The 17,464-nt window shown below is 37.5% G+C and overlaps 1 protein-coding gene across 1 annotated transcript in view; it reads left to right on the top strand.

Annotated features, from left to right (window-relative positions):
• The window catches only part of LOC129545009 (phospholipid-transporting ATPase ABCA3-like), a 204,697-nt gene that overhangs the window by 58,046 nt on the left and 129,187 nt on the right, over positions 1 to 17,464 (top strand). Inside the window, exon 9 of the mRNA XM_088832884.1 lies at positions 4,863 to 5,044. Coding sequence (XP_088689010.1) covers positions 4,863 to 5,044 — 182 coding nt within the window. The remainder of the gene's footprint in view (positions 1 to 4,862; positions 5,045 to 17,464) is intronic.

Raw genomic sequence — 17,464 nt, 5'->3', positions numbered from 1 at the left:
ATATAACGTGTCCTTCAGATTTATCCATGTTGTTGCAAATGGCAAGATTTCTTTATCTTTGTGGCTGAATAATATTTGATTGTGAATATATGTACCACATTTTCTTTATTTGTCTATTGATAGATACTTAGATAGTTTTTCAAAATAGTCTTGGCTATTTTGAAAAATGCTACAATGAACATGGGAGTGCAGATACCTCTTAAAAGTCCTGTTTTCTTTTTCTGTATATATATATATTAGTTGAATCGCTGGAACATATGTTTTAAATTTTTGAGAAACTTTATACTATTATTCATAGTGGCTGTACCAGTTTGTATTCCCACCAACCGTGCACCACGGTCAAGAAAATAAGATTTAGGAAAGAAATTTTATTTTAACACAAACAGTAAAATGGATTAAAATGGATAGTGTGTCTACATTAAAATAAGTTCAAATTCGGTTTATGTATCCTGATATAATTAAATCATGTAAGTAGGAACTTTGGAGAAGGCACTGGCAAGCCACTCCAGTACTATTGCCTAGAAAATCCTATGGATGGAGGAGCCTGGTAGGCTGCAGTCCGTGGGGTCGCTGAGGGTCGGACACGACTGAGCAACTTCACTTTCACTTTTCACTTTCACACACTGGAGAAGGAAATGGCAACCCACTCCAGTGTTCTTGCCTGGAGAATCCCAGGGACGGGGGAGCCTGGTGAGCTTCCGTCTATGGGGTCGCATAGAGTCAGACACGACTGAAGTGACTTAGCAGCAGCAGCAGCAGCAGGAACTTATGTTCCATATATATTTCCATTGTTTTACTTAGAGTTATTTAGGATAATTATATATAAGAACATATAATACAATACACTGAGTCTGCTTCTCTGACATTGTTAACTATTAAAACGGCTCAGCAAGTAGTTTTCACCAATAGAATAGTCTACAGCTGCCTCCAAATTAAACACTGTAGGAGTTTTCAAGGAAATTGTTAGTATGAATGAAGAAACAACATATAGTATGTTTCTCTTGTATGTGACTATACATTTAACCAGCACATTAAAATGTTTACATATAGCTCAAAAATACAAAAACAAACAACTCCAAACCACCATATGACACACAGATCTAACAAAGTATATGTGGTCAGAGGTTCCGTAAAACATTTAAAGATGGTCTTACTTTCCTTCTATGGAAAATGTAGAATGCGTTTTGAAAGGCCATTGTTTTCAGAGGCTGTTGTTCAATGTATACACTTAAGATACAATATTATAGTGTTATAATAAGAAATCCTGTATTAAGATCAATTCAAATTGGATTTCACAAGTTAGTAAATGCTTTTACAAAAGCTTTGACAATGTCATAGAAAGTGCATCTTTTTACTTTTCATTTTTATGCGATGTAATTATTTGGTGTTTATACAGTTAAAAATGAAACGCAGCCAAATATTAAACAACATACATATTAAAATTTGGGGGTTGTAGTTTGTATTTTAAACAGCTTCCTATTGTTTGCTTCAAGCTCTAATAACAGCATAAAGAGAAGCACATTCAAAATACTGATTTACTTTGACAGCGAAGGATTGTTCTTTGAAGATTAATGAAAGTAGCTGCTGCTGCTGCTAAGTCGCATCAGTTGTGTCCGACTCTGTGCGACCCCATAGATGGCAACCCACCAGGCTCCTCTGTCCCTGGGATTCTCCAGGCAAGAATACTGGAGTGGGTTGCCATTTCCTTCTCCAATGCATGAAAGTGAAAGTGAAGTCCCTCAGTCGTGCCCAACTCTTCGCTACCCTATGGACTGTAGCCTACCAGGCTCCTCCGTCCATGGGATTTTCTAGGCAAGAATACTGAAGTGGGTTGCCATTGCCTTCTCCAATGAAAGTAGACATGACCCATTAAGTTGAAGTGTACTATTTAAAATACTCAATAGTTTACATAAAGTTTTAAAATATATTTTTATTATTATTTTTTTTCTCTACTGTCCCTTCTTTGTGGTGCATGGGCCTTCTCTAGTTGCAGGGCACAGGCTCTAGAGCAAGGGGGCTTCAACAATTGTGGCAAGTGGGCTTAGTTCCTCCCCTCCACGCCCCGCAAAACCGGTTGTACCCTACATAGTATGGCAGATTCTTAACTACTGGACCACCAGGAAAGTCTTAAAATATATTTTTTAAAGAGCTAAATAGCTGTATTCACTGATAGCAATGCTATACCTACTTGATGATGACTTGAAACAAAACAAATTCCCATAAGGAAAAAACGCTTTAGTTATTTTTATCTAAATTTACTTTTAGTCCATGGTCTAGTAGCATTTTCCTCTTAATACAATACTCCTTTTCTATAAGGGAGTTCCTGGGAGCTAGACTGCTCTAGGTAATGATAGAGTTAAGGTAAAGAGTAATTGCTTGCAGTTTAAATAGATAGTAACTTTTTGCTCTGGCTTAGTGAGCTAGTCCAATCAGTTGCATCTAAAAACAGGCAATTCTTTAAAAGGTTCTAATTTCTTTATTATCTGCAATCTTTGGAAACTAATAGTATGAAGCTGCAAAATTAGCAAATGTATTGAAATCTGTGTACAAATTGCTTCTAATTTCAATCTCTCATGTGATAGTTTTTTTTTTTTTAAGTAGCTCCTTTTTTTTAAGTGGCTCCAAAGATAGTTATATACAATTTTATTTTTTTAAAAAGGAAACTGCTCATTTTAAATTACATCTGCATCATACCTTGATTTCATAATAGTTTATTTAACAGGTTTTAGTCATGGACTTTTCCAAGATGAGATTTTGTATTTCCCTCCCGTAGCTCCTGGTTGTCAGAAAACCCATGTTTTCCTTTATTGAAGGAGTTTGGTCCTGCTGATATTAGTGTTTGTCTAATATTTTCCCCCATCTTTATTTTTAGGAAGCATTTGCTCTGGTTTGCTCTCTTCATCATCTTTAAAAGCTGCTGCTACTGAAAGGATTTATTGGAGCAAGAGCTGAAACAGCTTTGTTAGTTCAGGCGTGCTTGATACAAATCTCATAAACGAGTTGATGCTTGCTTTCTCTGTTGTCTGACTACCAAATCCAGACATGCAGATCTTTATAAGCATTGTTGAGAAATGAAGTTTCTCCTTCAGTTCATTGCTTCTCAGCACTTCTCAACTGGCTCTTTGACCCGTTACTCCAGAGGTTTTAGCTAGCTGAGGGTTCTCAGGCTTTTCTCCCTTCTTTCTTCCCATCATTTTCCCCACCACAGCCACGCCAAGGACTCTAGCATTTCTTTCTGATTCTTTCTTATCCATCTCTCGACATTATCGGTCTCTTCTTGCATGCTGTGTACTTTTTCCATTAAAGGCCTTATCATGTTAATCATGGTTTTAAGTAGTCCTGGTTTATTTATTTTTTAATTAATTTTAATTGGAGGCTAATTTCTTTACAGTATTGTAGTGGTTTTGCCATACATTGACATGAATCAGCCATGGGTGTATATGTGCTCCCCATCATGAACGCCCCTCCCAACTCCCTCCCCATCCCATCCCTCAGGGTCATCCCAGTGCACCAGCCCTGAACACCCTGTCTCAGGCATCGAACCTGGACTGGCGATCTGTTTCACATATGATAATATACATGTTTCAATGCTATGATAGACCTGGTTTAATATTTCCAACATTTTGCATATCAGAGTCTGATTCTGATGCTGCTTTAGTTTCTTCAAATCATGTTTTTTTCCTTTAGTATGCTGTATAAATTTTTGTTAAAATGTGTACATGAGGGTCTAGGGAAAAGGAAATATAGTAAATAGGACATTAGTGAAGTAGAGGTAAGGTGTAGTGGGGAGAGAAAGGATTCCATAGTACTATGATTGGGCTTTAGTCTTTCGATGAGCTTATGTTGCTGATCTATGAAATCAATGCTTCTCGGTTTTTTCCTCTTTAGAAGAGACAAGATGACTAGAGCAGGTTGGACTTCTCCTTCCCCTAGGTAGGTTATGCTCTGGTAAAACACTTTCTCATGAATCAGGCCTAATTAAGAATAGAATGCTCTGGCACATTTCAAAATGATTCCTTCTTCCCGTCTTCCATGACTCCTGGAAGCATGAGGGGAGTTTTCTCGTATATTTGCTATGAGAAAATGATAAGGATCTTGGAGGTAAATTGGCAAAAACATGAATTCACAAGTTGCTTATGACTTGAACACCCCTAGACTTTTTAATTCTTTAGACTTGTCCTAGTAAGGCCCCAGCAATTTGTTATAGTTTAGGATTTTCTACTGTAGTACTAGATCTTTTAGAGATTCTGTTTAGAGTTTCTGCTCCATTAAATTATATTCTCTGTATTTGCCTATCTGCCTATCCAGTTTTAGGGACAGTGTGTTGCCTGTGACCTCACTTATCTGATTGATCTAAGAAGAGTTATAGACTTTTCAGTTCAACTTCCTACCTGTTAGGATGGAGTGGTGATTTCTAGGTTCTTTTTCCAAACCGGAAACTGGAAGCTGAACCTTATTTTTTTATACTGATGAATACCTTTCCAATTTTATACATCCTGGTGGTTATTTTGATGAAAATCAGCATGAGAGAGAATGGAGAGATAGGAACACCATCTCAAGCAATAGGTCTGCTTATTGCGTTGAGTCTAATTTTGTGGACTTCTGATGATTGCTTATTTTTGTTTCAGTCACCTACCAACATTTTAATCAACAGGTTTGGCTCTAGGCAGACACCCCTTTCACTACTACTTCATTATCTTTTTGAGCAAACTAAAATTTAAAGTATCAGAAAGTAGTAAGTAGTATCTATAGCTAGAGAATATCAGTGCACTTTTCTTCATTGTTTAATTAAAAAGCTGATGAGTAATTTTGTTTTAGTCACATTTGGGCACCTGAAGTAACTATCTCTTATTATATTTCAGGATATGGTGCTAAGTGGAATAACTTCTTATCACGAGTGAGCCCAGATGATGAACTCACTCTTGCTCAAATTATGGTAATGCTTTTATTTGATGCCTTCTTATATGGCCTTCTGACCTGGTATATAGATGCTGTCTTTCCAGGAAAGTATGGTGTGCCCAAGCCATGGTATTTCTTTATGCAGGTAAGTTGTAATTATTTCTGTTATTGAGAGAAACTCCAGTTCTTATATACTGAGTTTGTTGAAGAGTGAACATAATTTAAATTTAACAGCCTCCACACAGTTTTATGATACTAATACAGCTTTAATTCTTTCTCAACTAAAGCCGTTATGAGATAACTTTGTAAGATGTATAATAGAATTAAATGGTTTTCTATTAAAAATCTGTGTCTGAAGGAATGTGTGGTAAGGTCCTTAGACCCTAGTGAGAAGATTATAAATTATGTCAGATATCTGGTTACCATTATATGCTTTTTTTCTACTATTAGTCCAAATTACTTAGACTCAAAGCCATAGCCACTGATGCAAAGAACTGACTCATTTGACTCATTTGAAAAGACCCTGATGCTGGGAATGATTGAAGGCGGGAGGAGAAAGGGTTGACAGAGGATGAGATGGTTGGACGGCATCACCGACTCAATGGACAAGAGTTTGAGTAAACTCCGGGAGTTGGTGATAGAAGGGAAGCCTGGTGCAACCATGGGGTCACAAAAAGTCATACACGACTGAGCGAATGAACTGAACTGAACTGAAAGCCATAGCAAAATGGGGAACATTTCTATCTGTCTTCCATTTTCAATCCTCTTCTTTATCAGTCTGTGGTTTAAAGCAAGTGATTCTCAGAACACCTCTGCATTTTTTTCTTTTTTTTTAAATTAATTGATTTATTTAATTGGAGGATAATTATAATATCATGGTGGGTTTTGCCATATCAACATGAATCAGCCACGGGTACACATGTATTCCCCCATCCTGAACCCCACTCCCACCTCCCTCCCCACCCTATCCCTCTGGGTTGTCCCAGAGCACCAGCTTTGAATCCCCTGCTTCATGTATCTGCACTTTTAAAAATTACTGAGGTCCCCAAGGAACTTTAGGGTTGATTATATCTATTAGTATTTATCATATTTGGAAATTAAAACTGAGGAATTTAGAAAATATTTAACAATTTATTTAAATATATCACCGATAAACCCATTATATATTGAACTATGTAACATTTTGGTGGAAAAAACTATTCTCAAAATTAAAAAAAATTAGTGAGAATAGTGTCATGTTTTATATTTTTCAAGTATCTTTCATGTTTGCTTAATTGAAGATAACTGGATTCTCATTGGATAGTGAGTATCTGACTCTGCATTCAATTTGTTGCATTATTGTTTTGTTTAAAATATTTGAAAAAAATGCAGCCTTACATAGGAATGTAGTTTTTAAAAGTGGGCATATTTTTGAAAGCCTTAAGTTTATGTATGGTTGTTCACTAAAACTTAACTGATGATCATTTACGAGCAATTGATTAAAGTTTGGAATCTGAAAACATATTAGTGAACATTTCTTAATCTGTTAAAATAATATCCATTAGTATATCTTTCAAATTTAATAAATATTTAACCAAGCATAAATTTGTCATAATTTATTTTGATTATTTGGAAAAGAATCATTCACTAATACATATCTTCTCAGTGATGACACATTTCTTTATTACATCATCAAAGGTTCACATTTATTAATATGAATATGATATCATCAAGATATTTTGCCAGAATTGGAAATATGTTACACAATAGTGAATAAATTTTTTTTTAATTTTACTTTTCAGCAGAAACCTCAATTTTTTTTCATTGGTGACAAATATTGTCAGTTCTTTTTCTTGAAATGAAGCACTGCTTTATTAATTTGTAAGAAGGATGTCTATTAGATATCCAAGTCTTGATTAACTATAATTTTCATGTCTATCGTCCTCTCAGGTAAAAATGCCTTTCTATTTTAAGAAGTGACTAGTTGACCCCACAACACAATGACAAATAATTTAGGGCTCCCATTATATTTTGATCTGCTACAGAAATGCATTGTGCATATTTCTCCTTTCTTTACACAGAATAATAAAAATTCATATTCAAGGAGTAAGACTTAGAAAATTACTTTTACCCCTTCCTCAATGATGTAATTAAATGAAACACTTGTTTTTTACTGTGTTTGTCTAGTTGTGAAAAATTACATTTAGTACAGTTTTATACTATTGTTTGATTTGTTTTAAGGCATCACAGTTTTTCTCAATATTGTTTTTACACCATCAATGAAAATATCAACAGTGTAAAAAGGGAAATAATGTATTTTATTTTTTGTTTTACTTTTTGTGGAGTTATAATTGATGTATAATATTATATAAATTTTAGATATACAACATAGTGATTCGCAGTTTTAGAAGTTATACTCCATTTATATTTATAGAATATTGGTCTTATTCCCTATGCTACACAATCTATCTTGTAGATTGTTTTATAACCTAAGGGTGTGTACCACTTATTCCCCTACCCTTACATTGCCCCTTTCCAACCCACTAGTAACCACTAGCTTGTTCTCTGTATTTGTGAGTCTGCTTCTTTTATGTTATATTCATTAGTTTGTTGTATTTTTTATATTCCACATATAAGTGATATCATACAGTGTTTCTGACTTGTTTCACTTAACATAGTGTCCTCCAAGTCCATTAGTGTTGATACAAATGACAAATACTCATATTCATATATATGTATATATATAGGAATACTTTATACTTTAGGGCTTCCCAGATAGCTCAGTTGGTAAAGAATCCGCCTGCAATGCAGGAGACCCCAGTTCAATTCCTGAGTTGGGAAGATTCCCTGGAGAAGGGATATGCTACCCACTCCAGTGTTCTTGGGCTTCCCTTGTTGCTCAGCTGGTAAAGAATCTGCCTGCAATGCGGGAGAGCTGGGTTCAGTCCCTGGGTTGGGAAGATCCCCTGGAGAAGGGAAAGGCTACCCACTCCAGTATTCTGGCCTGGAGAATTCCATGGACAGTCCATGGGGTCACAAAGAGTCGGACACGACTGAGCGACTTTCACTTAACTATCTATACTTTATCCATCATGTTGATGAATACTTAGGTTGTTTCTATATCTTGGTATTTGCAAATTATGCTGTTATGAACTTTGGTGGGGGTGCATGTATATTTTCAAATTAGTGCTTTCCTTTTGTGGGGATATATTCCCAGGAGTGGAATGCTGGGTTGTATGTTAGTTGTATTTTTAGTTTTTGGAGAAAACTTTATAGTGTTTTCCATAGTGGCTGCACCAATTTACATTCCTACCAACAGAATAGGAGGGTTCCCTTTTCTCCACATCCTTACCAACATTTGTTATTTGTGTTCTTTTTGATGATAGCTATTCTGACAGATGTCAGCTGATATCTCATTGTGGTTCTGAATTGCATTTCCCTGATGATTAACAATGTAGAACATCTTTTCATGTGCCTGTTGGCCATCTGTATATCTTGTATGAAAAGCTGTGTATTCAGTTCTTCTGCCCATTTATTTATTTGGGCTGCTTGCTTTTTTGATGTTGAGTAATATGAGCTGTCTTCTTTTGGGGGGATATTAACCCTTTATTAGTTATATCATTTGCAAGTATTTTTCCCCTTTCAGTGGGTTGTCTTTTTGCTTTGTTGATAGTTTCCTTTGCTCTACAAAAATTTTTAAGTGATCATGTCCCACTTGTTTATTGTTGCTTTTGTTTCTTCTGGCTTGGGAAAGAGATCCAAAAAAATATTGTTATCATTTATGTCAGAGTGTTCTTCCTATGTTTTCTACTAGGAGTTCTGTGGTTTCAGTCTTATATTAGTTATTTAATCCATTTTAAGTTTCTTTTTGTGTATGGTGTTAGAAAGCATTCTAATCTATTTTACATATAGTTGTCCAGTTTTCCCAGTACCACTTACTGAAGAGACTTCTCTCTAATGCAGTCTTAACCTCCTTTGTCATAGATTCAGTTCAGTTCAGTCGCTCAGTCGTGTCCGACTCTCCTCGATCCCATGAATCACAGCACGCCAGGCCTCCCTGTCCATCACCAACTCCCGGAGTTCACCCAAACTCATGTCCACAGAGTCGGTGATGCCATCCAGCCATCTCATTCTCTGTCGTCCCCTTCTCCTCCCGCCCCCAACCTTTCCCAGCATCAGAGTCTTTTCCAGTGAGTCAACTCGTCGCATGAGGTGGCCAAAGTATTGCAGTTTCAGCTTTAGCATCAGTCCTTCCAATGAACACCCAGGATTGATCTCCTTTAGAATGGACTGGTTGGATCTCCTTGCAGTCCAAGGGACTCTCAAGAGTCTTCTCCAATACCACAGTTCAAAAGCATCAATTCTTCGGCGATCAGCTTTCTTCACAGTCCAACTCTTACATATTTTTTTGGGCTCCAAAATCACTGCGGATGCTGATTGCAGCCATGAAATTAAAAGACGCTTACTCCTTGGAAGGAAAGTTATGACCAACCTTGATAGTATATTAAAAAGCAGAGACATTACTTTGCCAACAAAGGTCCGTCTAGTCAAGGCTATGGTTTTTCCCATGGTCATGTATGGATGTCATAGATTAATTGACCGTAACTGTGTGGGTTTATTTCTAGGCTCTCTATTCTGTTTGACTGATTTATATGGCTATTTTTGTGCCAGTACTATACTGTCTTGATAACTGTAGTTTCATGGCATAGTCTAAAGTGAGAGAATATGATAGTTCTATCTCTATTCTTTCTCAAATTGTATTGGCTCTTTGGAGTTTTTGTGTTTCTATACAGATTTGAAATTTATTGTTCTAGTTCTGTGAAAAATGTCATTGGTATTTTGATAGAGATTCCATTGGATCTGTACATTGCCCTGTGGAATATGGTCATTTTAAAAATATTAATTCTTCTAACACATGAACAAAGGATATCTTTCCACTTATTTGTGTTGTCTTTAATTTTTTAATGGTATGTTATAGTTTTATTAGGATAGATCTTTTACCTCCTTACATAGGTTTATTCCTAGGTATTTTATTGTCTTTGATGCAGTTGTAAATGGGTTGATTTTCTTAATTTACTTTTCTGAATATTGATTGCAACAGGTTTCTATATGTTAATTTTGTATCAGGCAACTTTACATAATTTATTAATGAGCTTTAATAGCTTTCTGATAGCAACTTCAGGATTTTCTATGTATAGTATGTAATCTGAAAATAGTGAGTTTTCTTTCTTTTCAACTTGGATTTTTTTCATTTATTTTTATTCTTTGATTGCTATGGCTAGGACTTTCAATACTACATAGAATAAAAGTGGTTATAGTGGAATCCTTGTCTTGTTCCTGCTTTCAGCCTTTCATTGTTGAGTATGATGTCAGCTTTTTATATATGGCCTGGATTATTGTTGAGATATGTTGCCTCTATACCCATTTTCTTTTTTTTTTTTCCATTTTATTTTATTTATTTATTTTTTTGTAATTAATTAATTTTTTATTGGAGGCAAATTATTTTACAATATTATATTGGTTGGTTTTGCCATACATTGATATGAATTCGCCCCGGGTTTACATAAGTTCCCCCTCCTGAACCCCCCTCCCACCTCCCTCCTCCCTTTATCCTCCCTCTGGGTCATCCCCGCATGCCAGCCCCGAGCATCCTATAACATGCATTGACCCTGAACTAGTGATTCATTTCACATATGACAACATACGTGTTTCAACGCCATTCTCCCAAATCATCCCACCCTCACCCTCTCCCACAGAGTCCCAAAGACTGATCTATACATCTGTGTCTCTTTTGCTGTCTCGTATACAGGGTTATCATTTGCATCTTTCTAAATTCCATATATATGCGTTAGTATGCTGTATTGGTGTTTTTCTTTCTGGCTTACTTCACTCTGTATAATAGGCTCCAGTTTCATCCACCTCATTAGAACTGATTCAAATGTATTCTTTTTAATGGCTGAATAATACTCCATTGTGTATATGTACCAAAGCTTTCTTATCCATTCGTCTGCAGATGGACATCTAGGTTGCTTCCATGTCCTGGCTATTATAAACAGTGCTGCAGTGAACATTGGAGTACATGTGTCTCTTTCAATTCTGGTTTCCTCAGTGTGTATGCCCAGGAGTGCGATTGCTGGATCATATGGCAGTTCTATTTCCAGTTTTTTGAGGAATCTCCACACTGTTCTCCATAGTGGCTGTACTAGTTTGCATTCCCACCAACAGTGTAAGAGGGTTCCTTCTCTCCACATCCTCTCCAGCATTTATTGCATGTAGACTTTTGGATAGCAGCCATTCTGACAGGTGTGAAATGGTATCTCATTGTGGTTTTGATTTGCATCTCTCTGATTATGAGGGATGTTGAGCATTTTTTCATGTGTTTGTTAGCCATCTGTATGTCTTCTTTGGAGAAATGTCTGTTTAGTTCTTTGGCCCATTTTTTGATTGGGTCATTTATTTTTCTGGAATTGAGCTGCAGGAGCTGCTTGTATATTTTGGAGATTAATCCTTTATCAGTTGCTTCATTTGCTATTATTTTCTCCCATTCTGAAGGCTGTCTTTTCACCTTGCTTATAGTTTCCTTTGCTGTGCAGAAGCTTTTGATTTTAATTAGGTCCCATTTGTTTATTTTTGCTTTTATTTCCAATATTCTGGGAGGTGGGTCATGGAGGATCCTGCTGTGATTTATGTCGGAGAGTGTTTTGCCTACGTTCTCCTCTAGGAGTTTTATATTTTCTGGTCTTACATTGAGCTCTCTAATCCATTTTGAGTTTATTTTTGTGTATGGTGTTAGGAAGTGTTCTAGTTTCATTCTTTTACAAGTGGCTGACCAGTTTTCCCAGCACCACTTGTTAAAGAGACTGTCTTTTCTCCATTTTATATGTTTGCCTCCTTTGTCAAAGATGAGGTGTCCATAGGTGCATGGATTTATCTCTGGGCTTTCTATTTTGTTCCATTGATCCACATTTCTGTCTTTATGCCAGTACCATACTGTCTTGATGACTGTGGCTTTGTAGTAGAGCCTGAAGTCCGGCAGGTTAATTCCCCCAGTTCCATTTTTCTTCCTCAAGATTGCTTTGGCTATTCGAGGTCTTTTGTATTTCCATACAAATTGTGAGATTATTTGTTCTAGTTCTGTGAAAAATATTGTTGGTAGCTTGATAGGGATTGCATTGAATGTATAAATTACTTTGGGTAGTATACTCATTTTTACAATATTTATTCTTCCAATCCATGAGCATGGTATATTTCTCCATCTATTAGTGTCCTCTTTGATTGCTTTCAGTAGTGTTTTATAGTTTTCTATGTACAAGTCTTTTGTTTCTTTAGGTAGATATATTCCTAAGTATTTAATTCTTTTCGTTGCAACAGTGAATGGAATAGTTTCCTTAATTTCTCTTTCTATTTTCTCATTATTAGTGTATAGGAATGCAAGGGATTTCTGTGTGTTGATTTTATATCCTGCAACGTTACTGTAATCATTGATTAGCTCTAGTAGTTTTCTGGTAGAGTCTCTAGGGTTTTCTGTGTAGAGGATCATGTCATCAGCGAACAGTGAAAGTTTTACTTCTTCTTTTCCAATTTGTATTCCTTTTATGTCTTTTTCTGCTCTGATTGCAGTGGCCAAAACTTCCAGAACTATGTTGAATAGTAGTGGTGAGAGTGGGCACCCTTGTCTTGTTCCTGACTTTAGGGGAAATGCTTTCAGTTTTTCACCATTGAGGATAATGTTTGCTGTGGGTTTGTCATATATAGCTTTTATTATGTTGAGGTATGTCCCTTCTATTCCCACTTTCTGGAGGGTTTTTATCATAAATGGATGTTGTATTTTGTCAAAGGCTTTCTCTGCATCTATTGAGATAATCATATGATTTTTATTTTTCAGTTTGTTAATGTGGTGTATTACGTTGATTGATTTGCGGATATTGAAGAATCCTTGCATTCCTGGGATAAAGCCCACTTGGTCATGATGTATGATCTTCTTAATATGTTGTTGGATTCTGATTGCTAGAATTTTGTTAAGGATTTTTGCATCTATGTTCATCAGTGATATTGGCCTGTAGTTTTCTTTTTTTGTGGGGTCTTTACCAGGTTTTGGGATTAGGGTGATGGTGGCCTCATAGAATGAGTTTGGAAGTTTCCCTTCCTCAGCAATTTTCTGGAAGAGTTTGAGTAGAATAGGTGTTAGCTCTGCTCTAAATTTTTGGTAGAATTCGGCTGTGAAGCCGTCTGGACCTGGGCTTTTGTTTGCTGGAAGATTCCTGATTACAGCCTCTAGTTCCGTGCTTGTGATGGGTCTGTTCAGATTTTCTATTTCTTCTTGGTTCAGTTTTGGAAAGTTGTACTTTTCTAGGAATTTGTCCATTTCTTCCAGGTTATTCATTTTATTGCCATATAATTGCTGATAGTATTCTCTAATAATCCTTTGTATTTCTGTGTTGTCAGTTGTGATCTCTCCATTTTCATTTCTAATTTTATTGATTTGGTTCTTCTCCCTTTGTTTCTTGATAAATCTGGCTAGCGGTTTGTCAATTTTATTTACCTTCTCAAAGAACCAGCTTTTGGCTTTGTTGATTTTTGCTATGGTCTCTTTTGTTTCTTTTGCATTTATTTCTGCCCTAATTTTTACAATTTCTTTCCTTCTACTGACCCTGGGGTTCTTCATTTCTTCCTTTTCTAGTTGCTTTAGATGTAGAGTTAGGTTATTTAGTTGACTTTTTTCTTGTTTCTTGAGGTGTGCCTGTATTGCTATGAACTTCCCCCTTAGCACTGCTTTTACAATGTCCCAGAGGTTTTGGGTTGTTGTGTTTTCATTTTCATTCATTTCTATGCATATTTTGATTTCTCTTTTGATTTCTTCTATAATTTGTTCATTATTCAGCAGCGTGTTGTTCAGCCTCCATATGTTGGCATTTTTAATAGTTTTTCTCTTGTAATTGAGATCTAATCTTACTGCATTGTGGTCAGAAAAGATGCATGGAATGATTTCAACTTTTTTGAATTTACCAAGGCTAGATTTATGGCCCAGGATGTGATCTATCCTGGAAAAGGTTCCGTGTGCGCTTGAGAAAAAGGTGAAATTCATTGTTTTGGGGTGAAATATCCTATAGATATCTATTAGGTCTAACTGGTCTATTGTATCATTTAAAGTTTGTGTTTCCTTGTTAATTTTCTGTTTAGTTGATCTATCCATAGATGTAATTGGGGTATTAAAATCTCCCACTATTATTGCATTATTGTTAATTTCCCCTTTCATACTTGTTAGTAATTGTCTTACATATTGCGGTGCTCCTATGTTGGGTGCATAAATATTTATAATTGTTATATCTTCATCTTGGATTGATCCTTTGATCATTATGTAGTTTCCTTCTTTGTCTCTTTTCACAGCCTTTGTTTTAAAGTCTATTTTATCTGATATGAGTATTGCTACTCCTGCTTTCTTTTGGTCTCTATTTGCATGGAATATCTTTTTCCAGCCCTTCACTTTCAGTCTGTGTGTGTCCCTAGTTTTGAGGTGGGTCTCTTGCAGACAACATATATGGGGTTCTTGTTTTTGTATCCATTCAGCCAGCCTTTGTCTTTTGGTTGGGGCATTCAACCCATTTACGTTTAAGGTAATTATTGATAAGTACGATCCCATAGCCATTTTCTTTATTGCTTTGGGTTCGAGTTTATACACCCTTTTTGTGTTTCCTGTCTAGAAAAGATCCTTTAGCATTTGTTGGAGAGCTGGTTTGGTAATGCTGAATTCTCTCAGCTTTTGCTTGTCTGTAAAGCTTTTGATTTCTGCTTCATATTTGAATGAGATCCTTGCTGGGTACATTAGTCTGGGCTGTAGGTTATTTTCTTTCATCACTTTAAGTATGTCTTGCCATTCCCTCCTGGCCTGAAGAGTTTCTGTTGAAAGATCAGCTGTTATCCTTATGGGAATCCCCTTATGTGTTATTTGCTGTTTTTCCCTTGCTGCTTTTAATATTTGTTCTTTGTGTTTGATCTTTGTTAATTTGCTTAATATGTGTCTTGGAGTATTTCGCCTTGGGTTTATCCTGTTGGGGACTCTCTGGGTTTCTTGGACTTGGGTGATTATTTCTTTCCCTATTTTAGGGAAGTTTTCAACTATTATCTCCTCAAGTATTCTCTCATGGTCTTTCTTTTGGTCTTCTTCTTCTGGGACTCCTATGATTCGAATGTTGGAGCGTTTAACATTGTCCCAGAGGTCTCTAATACTGTTCTCATTTCTTTTAATTTGTTTTTCTTTTTTCCTCTCTGTTTCATTTATTTCTACAATTCTATCTTCTAACTCGCTTATCCTGTCTTCTGCCTCTGTTATTCTACTGTTGGTTCCTTCCAGAGTGTTTTTGATCTCATCTATTGTATTATTCATTGTATATTGACTTTTTTTTATTTCCTCTAAGTCCTTCTTAAACCTTTCTTCCATCTTCTCAATCTTTTTCTCCAGGTTATTTATCTGTAACTCCATTTTGCTTTCAAGATTTTGAATCATTTTCACCATCAAAATTCGAAATTCTTTATCAGGTAGATTCCCTATATCTTCCTCCTTTGTTTGTGTTGATGGGCATTTATCTTGTTCCTTTACTTGCTGGGTATTTCTCTGCCTCTTCATCTTGCTTATAATGCTTTGCTTGGGGTGGCCTTTCCCTCTTCTGGCCTTTTGTGGAGTTCTCTTTATTATGTAGTTTCCTCGTTGTGTGTGGGGTTGGACGGGTGACTTGTCAAAGTTCCCTGGTTACGGAAGCTTGTGTCGGTGTTCTGGTGGGTGGAGCTGGATTTCTTCTCTCTGGAGTGCAATGAAATGTCCAGTAATGAGTTATTAAATGTCAGTGGGCTTGGAGTGACTTTGGGCAGCCTGTATATTGAAGCTCAGGGCTAGTTTCCTGTGTTACTGGAGAATTTGCGTGGTATGTCTTGCTCTGGAACTTGTTGACCCTTGGGTGGTGCTTGGTTTTAGTGTAGGTATGGAGACGTATGATGAGCTCCTATCGATTAATGTTCCCTGGAGTCAGAAGTTCTCTGGTGTTCTCAGGATTTGGGCTTAAGCCTCTTGCCTCTGGTTTTTGGTCTTATTCTTGGAGTAGCCTCTAGACGTCTCTATCTGTCATTTCCAAGGTGGTTCCCTCTGTTTTAGCTTCTATTTGCTGGTCTCTTCAGTGTCTAATTTCTGCCCTGATACTAGGGGGTGGGTGGACACTTTTTAAGGCTCAGTTGTTCAGTCCTGTTCTGGGAAGGGAGGAACGCTGCAGACAAATATCTCTGGCGTCTGTGGGGAGTGCTCACAGCGACTTGGCCACACTGGGTTTGCCCCCACTCACAGCGCATGTGCTGTCCCAGTCTACACTGCACAGGCTCTAGGTTGCTCTGCCGGGAACTGTCCAAAGCCGGCGCCGGGTTGTATGCACTTCCCAGGTCTGAGCGGCTCAATTTCAGGTTCTCAGGTACTCGACAAAGGCGCAGACTTGGTTGGGCCTGTGTTTTGTGCCTTCCCTGGTCCGAGCAGTTCAGGGGACCAGATGTTTGGAGAGCGCTGTCTCTGTGACTTATCGCCTCCCCAGTCCCCGCTACTCAGTTTTCTGGGTGTACAACTGGCGCACCTTCTCAAGGGGATATCGACTGGCCTGAGCCCAAGAAGTCCTGATTAGCAACAAGCCTGCCTGCAATTTGTATCAGATGCCTTTCTGGGGCCGCGGTTGCCCGCTCCTGCTCTGGCTGCGCTCCGTGCCTGTCTCGGCGGGGGATGGGGGATGGGCCGACCGCAGCCGGCTCGCTCAGCTCAGTCCTTTATTCTATGAGCGGGGCTGGCCGAGTCGTAGGTTAGAGCTTTCCGCCTTTTCGTGGGGAAGCTATCCCACAGTCTGCTTTGCTCTCCCCAGTTCTCTCAAATTGTTCTCGCGGCATTCAAGCCCAGTCCTCTCTCTAAGCAGTTCAGCCGGCTCCTCCCTGCCCAGCCCCCGCTTGCTAATGGCATCTGCAGGCGTCTGCGCTGCTTCTCCGCTGGGAGTTACCGTTTGGCGGGTAGTCTGTGGGTTTTTAAAAAATCTTAAAAAAAAAAAGAGGGTTATGTGGCCCTCTGATCTTCCAAGGCTCGCCACAGATTCGCCAGTGAGAGTGTTTCCTGGTGTTTGGAAACTTCTCTCTTTTTAAAGCCTCCCTTCCTGGGACGGAGCTCCGTCCTTACTTCTTTTGTCTCGCTTTTTATCTTTTATGTTTTTTCCTACCTCCTTTCGAAGACAATGGGCTGCTTTTCTGGGTGCCTGACGTCCTCTGCCAGCATCCAGAAGTTGTTTTGTGGACTTTACTCTACGTTCAAATGTTCTTTTGATGAATTTGTGGAGGAGAGAGTGGTCTCGCCGTCCTATTCCTCCGCCATCTTGTTCCGTCTTTCTATACCCATTTTCTAGAGAGTTTTTTTTAATCATAAATGGAATTCTAATTTTGTCAAAATATTTTCTGCATTTATTGAAATTATATGTTTTTTCTTTTTCAATTTGTTAATGGAGAGTATCGTATCAGTTGATATGTGGAAATAGAACCATACCTATGTCCCTAGGATAAATCCCACTTGATCATT

Source organism: Moschus berezovskii, chromosome 27, assembly GCF_049115385.1.
Source record: "Moschus berezovskii isolate FMDL1 chromosome 27, NW_MosBer_1.0, whole genome shotgun sequence".
Classification (NCBI taxonomy): domain Eukaryota; kingdom Metazoa; phylum Chordata; class Mammalia; order Artiodactyla; family Moschidae; genus Moschus; species Moschus berezovskii.
The sequence above is the reverse complement of the archived record's forward strand: the minus strand, read 5'-3'. Positions and strand labels throughout refer to the sequence as shown.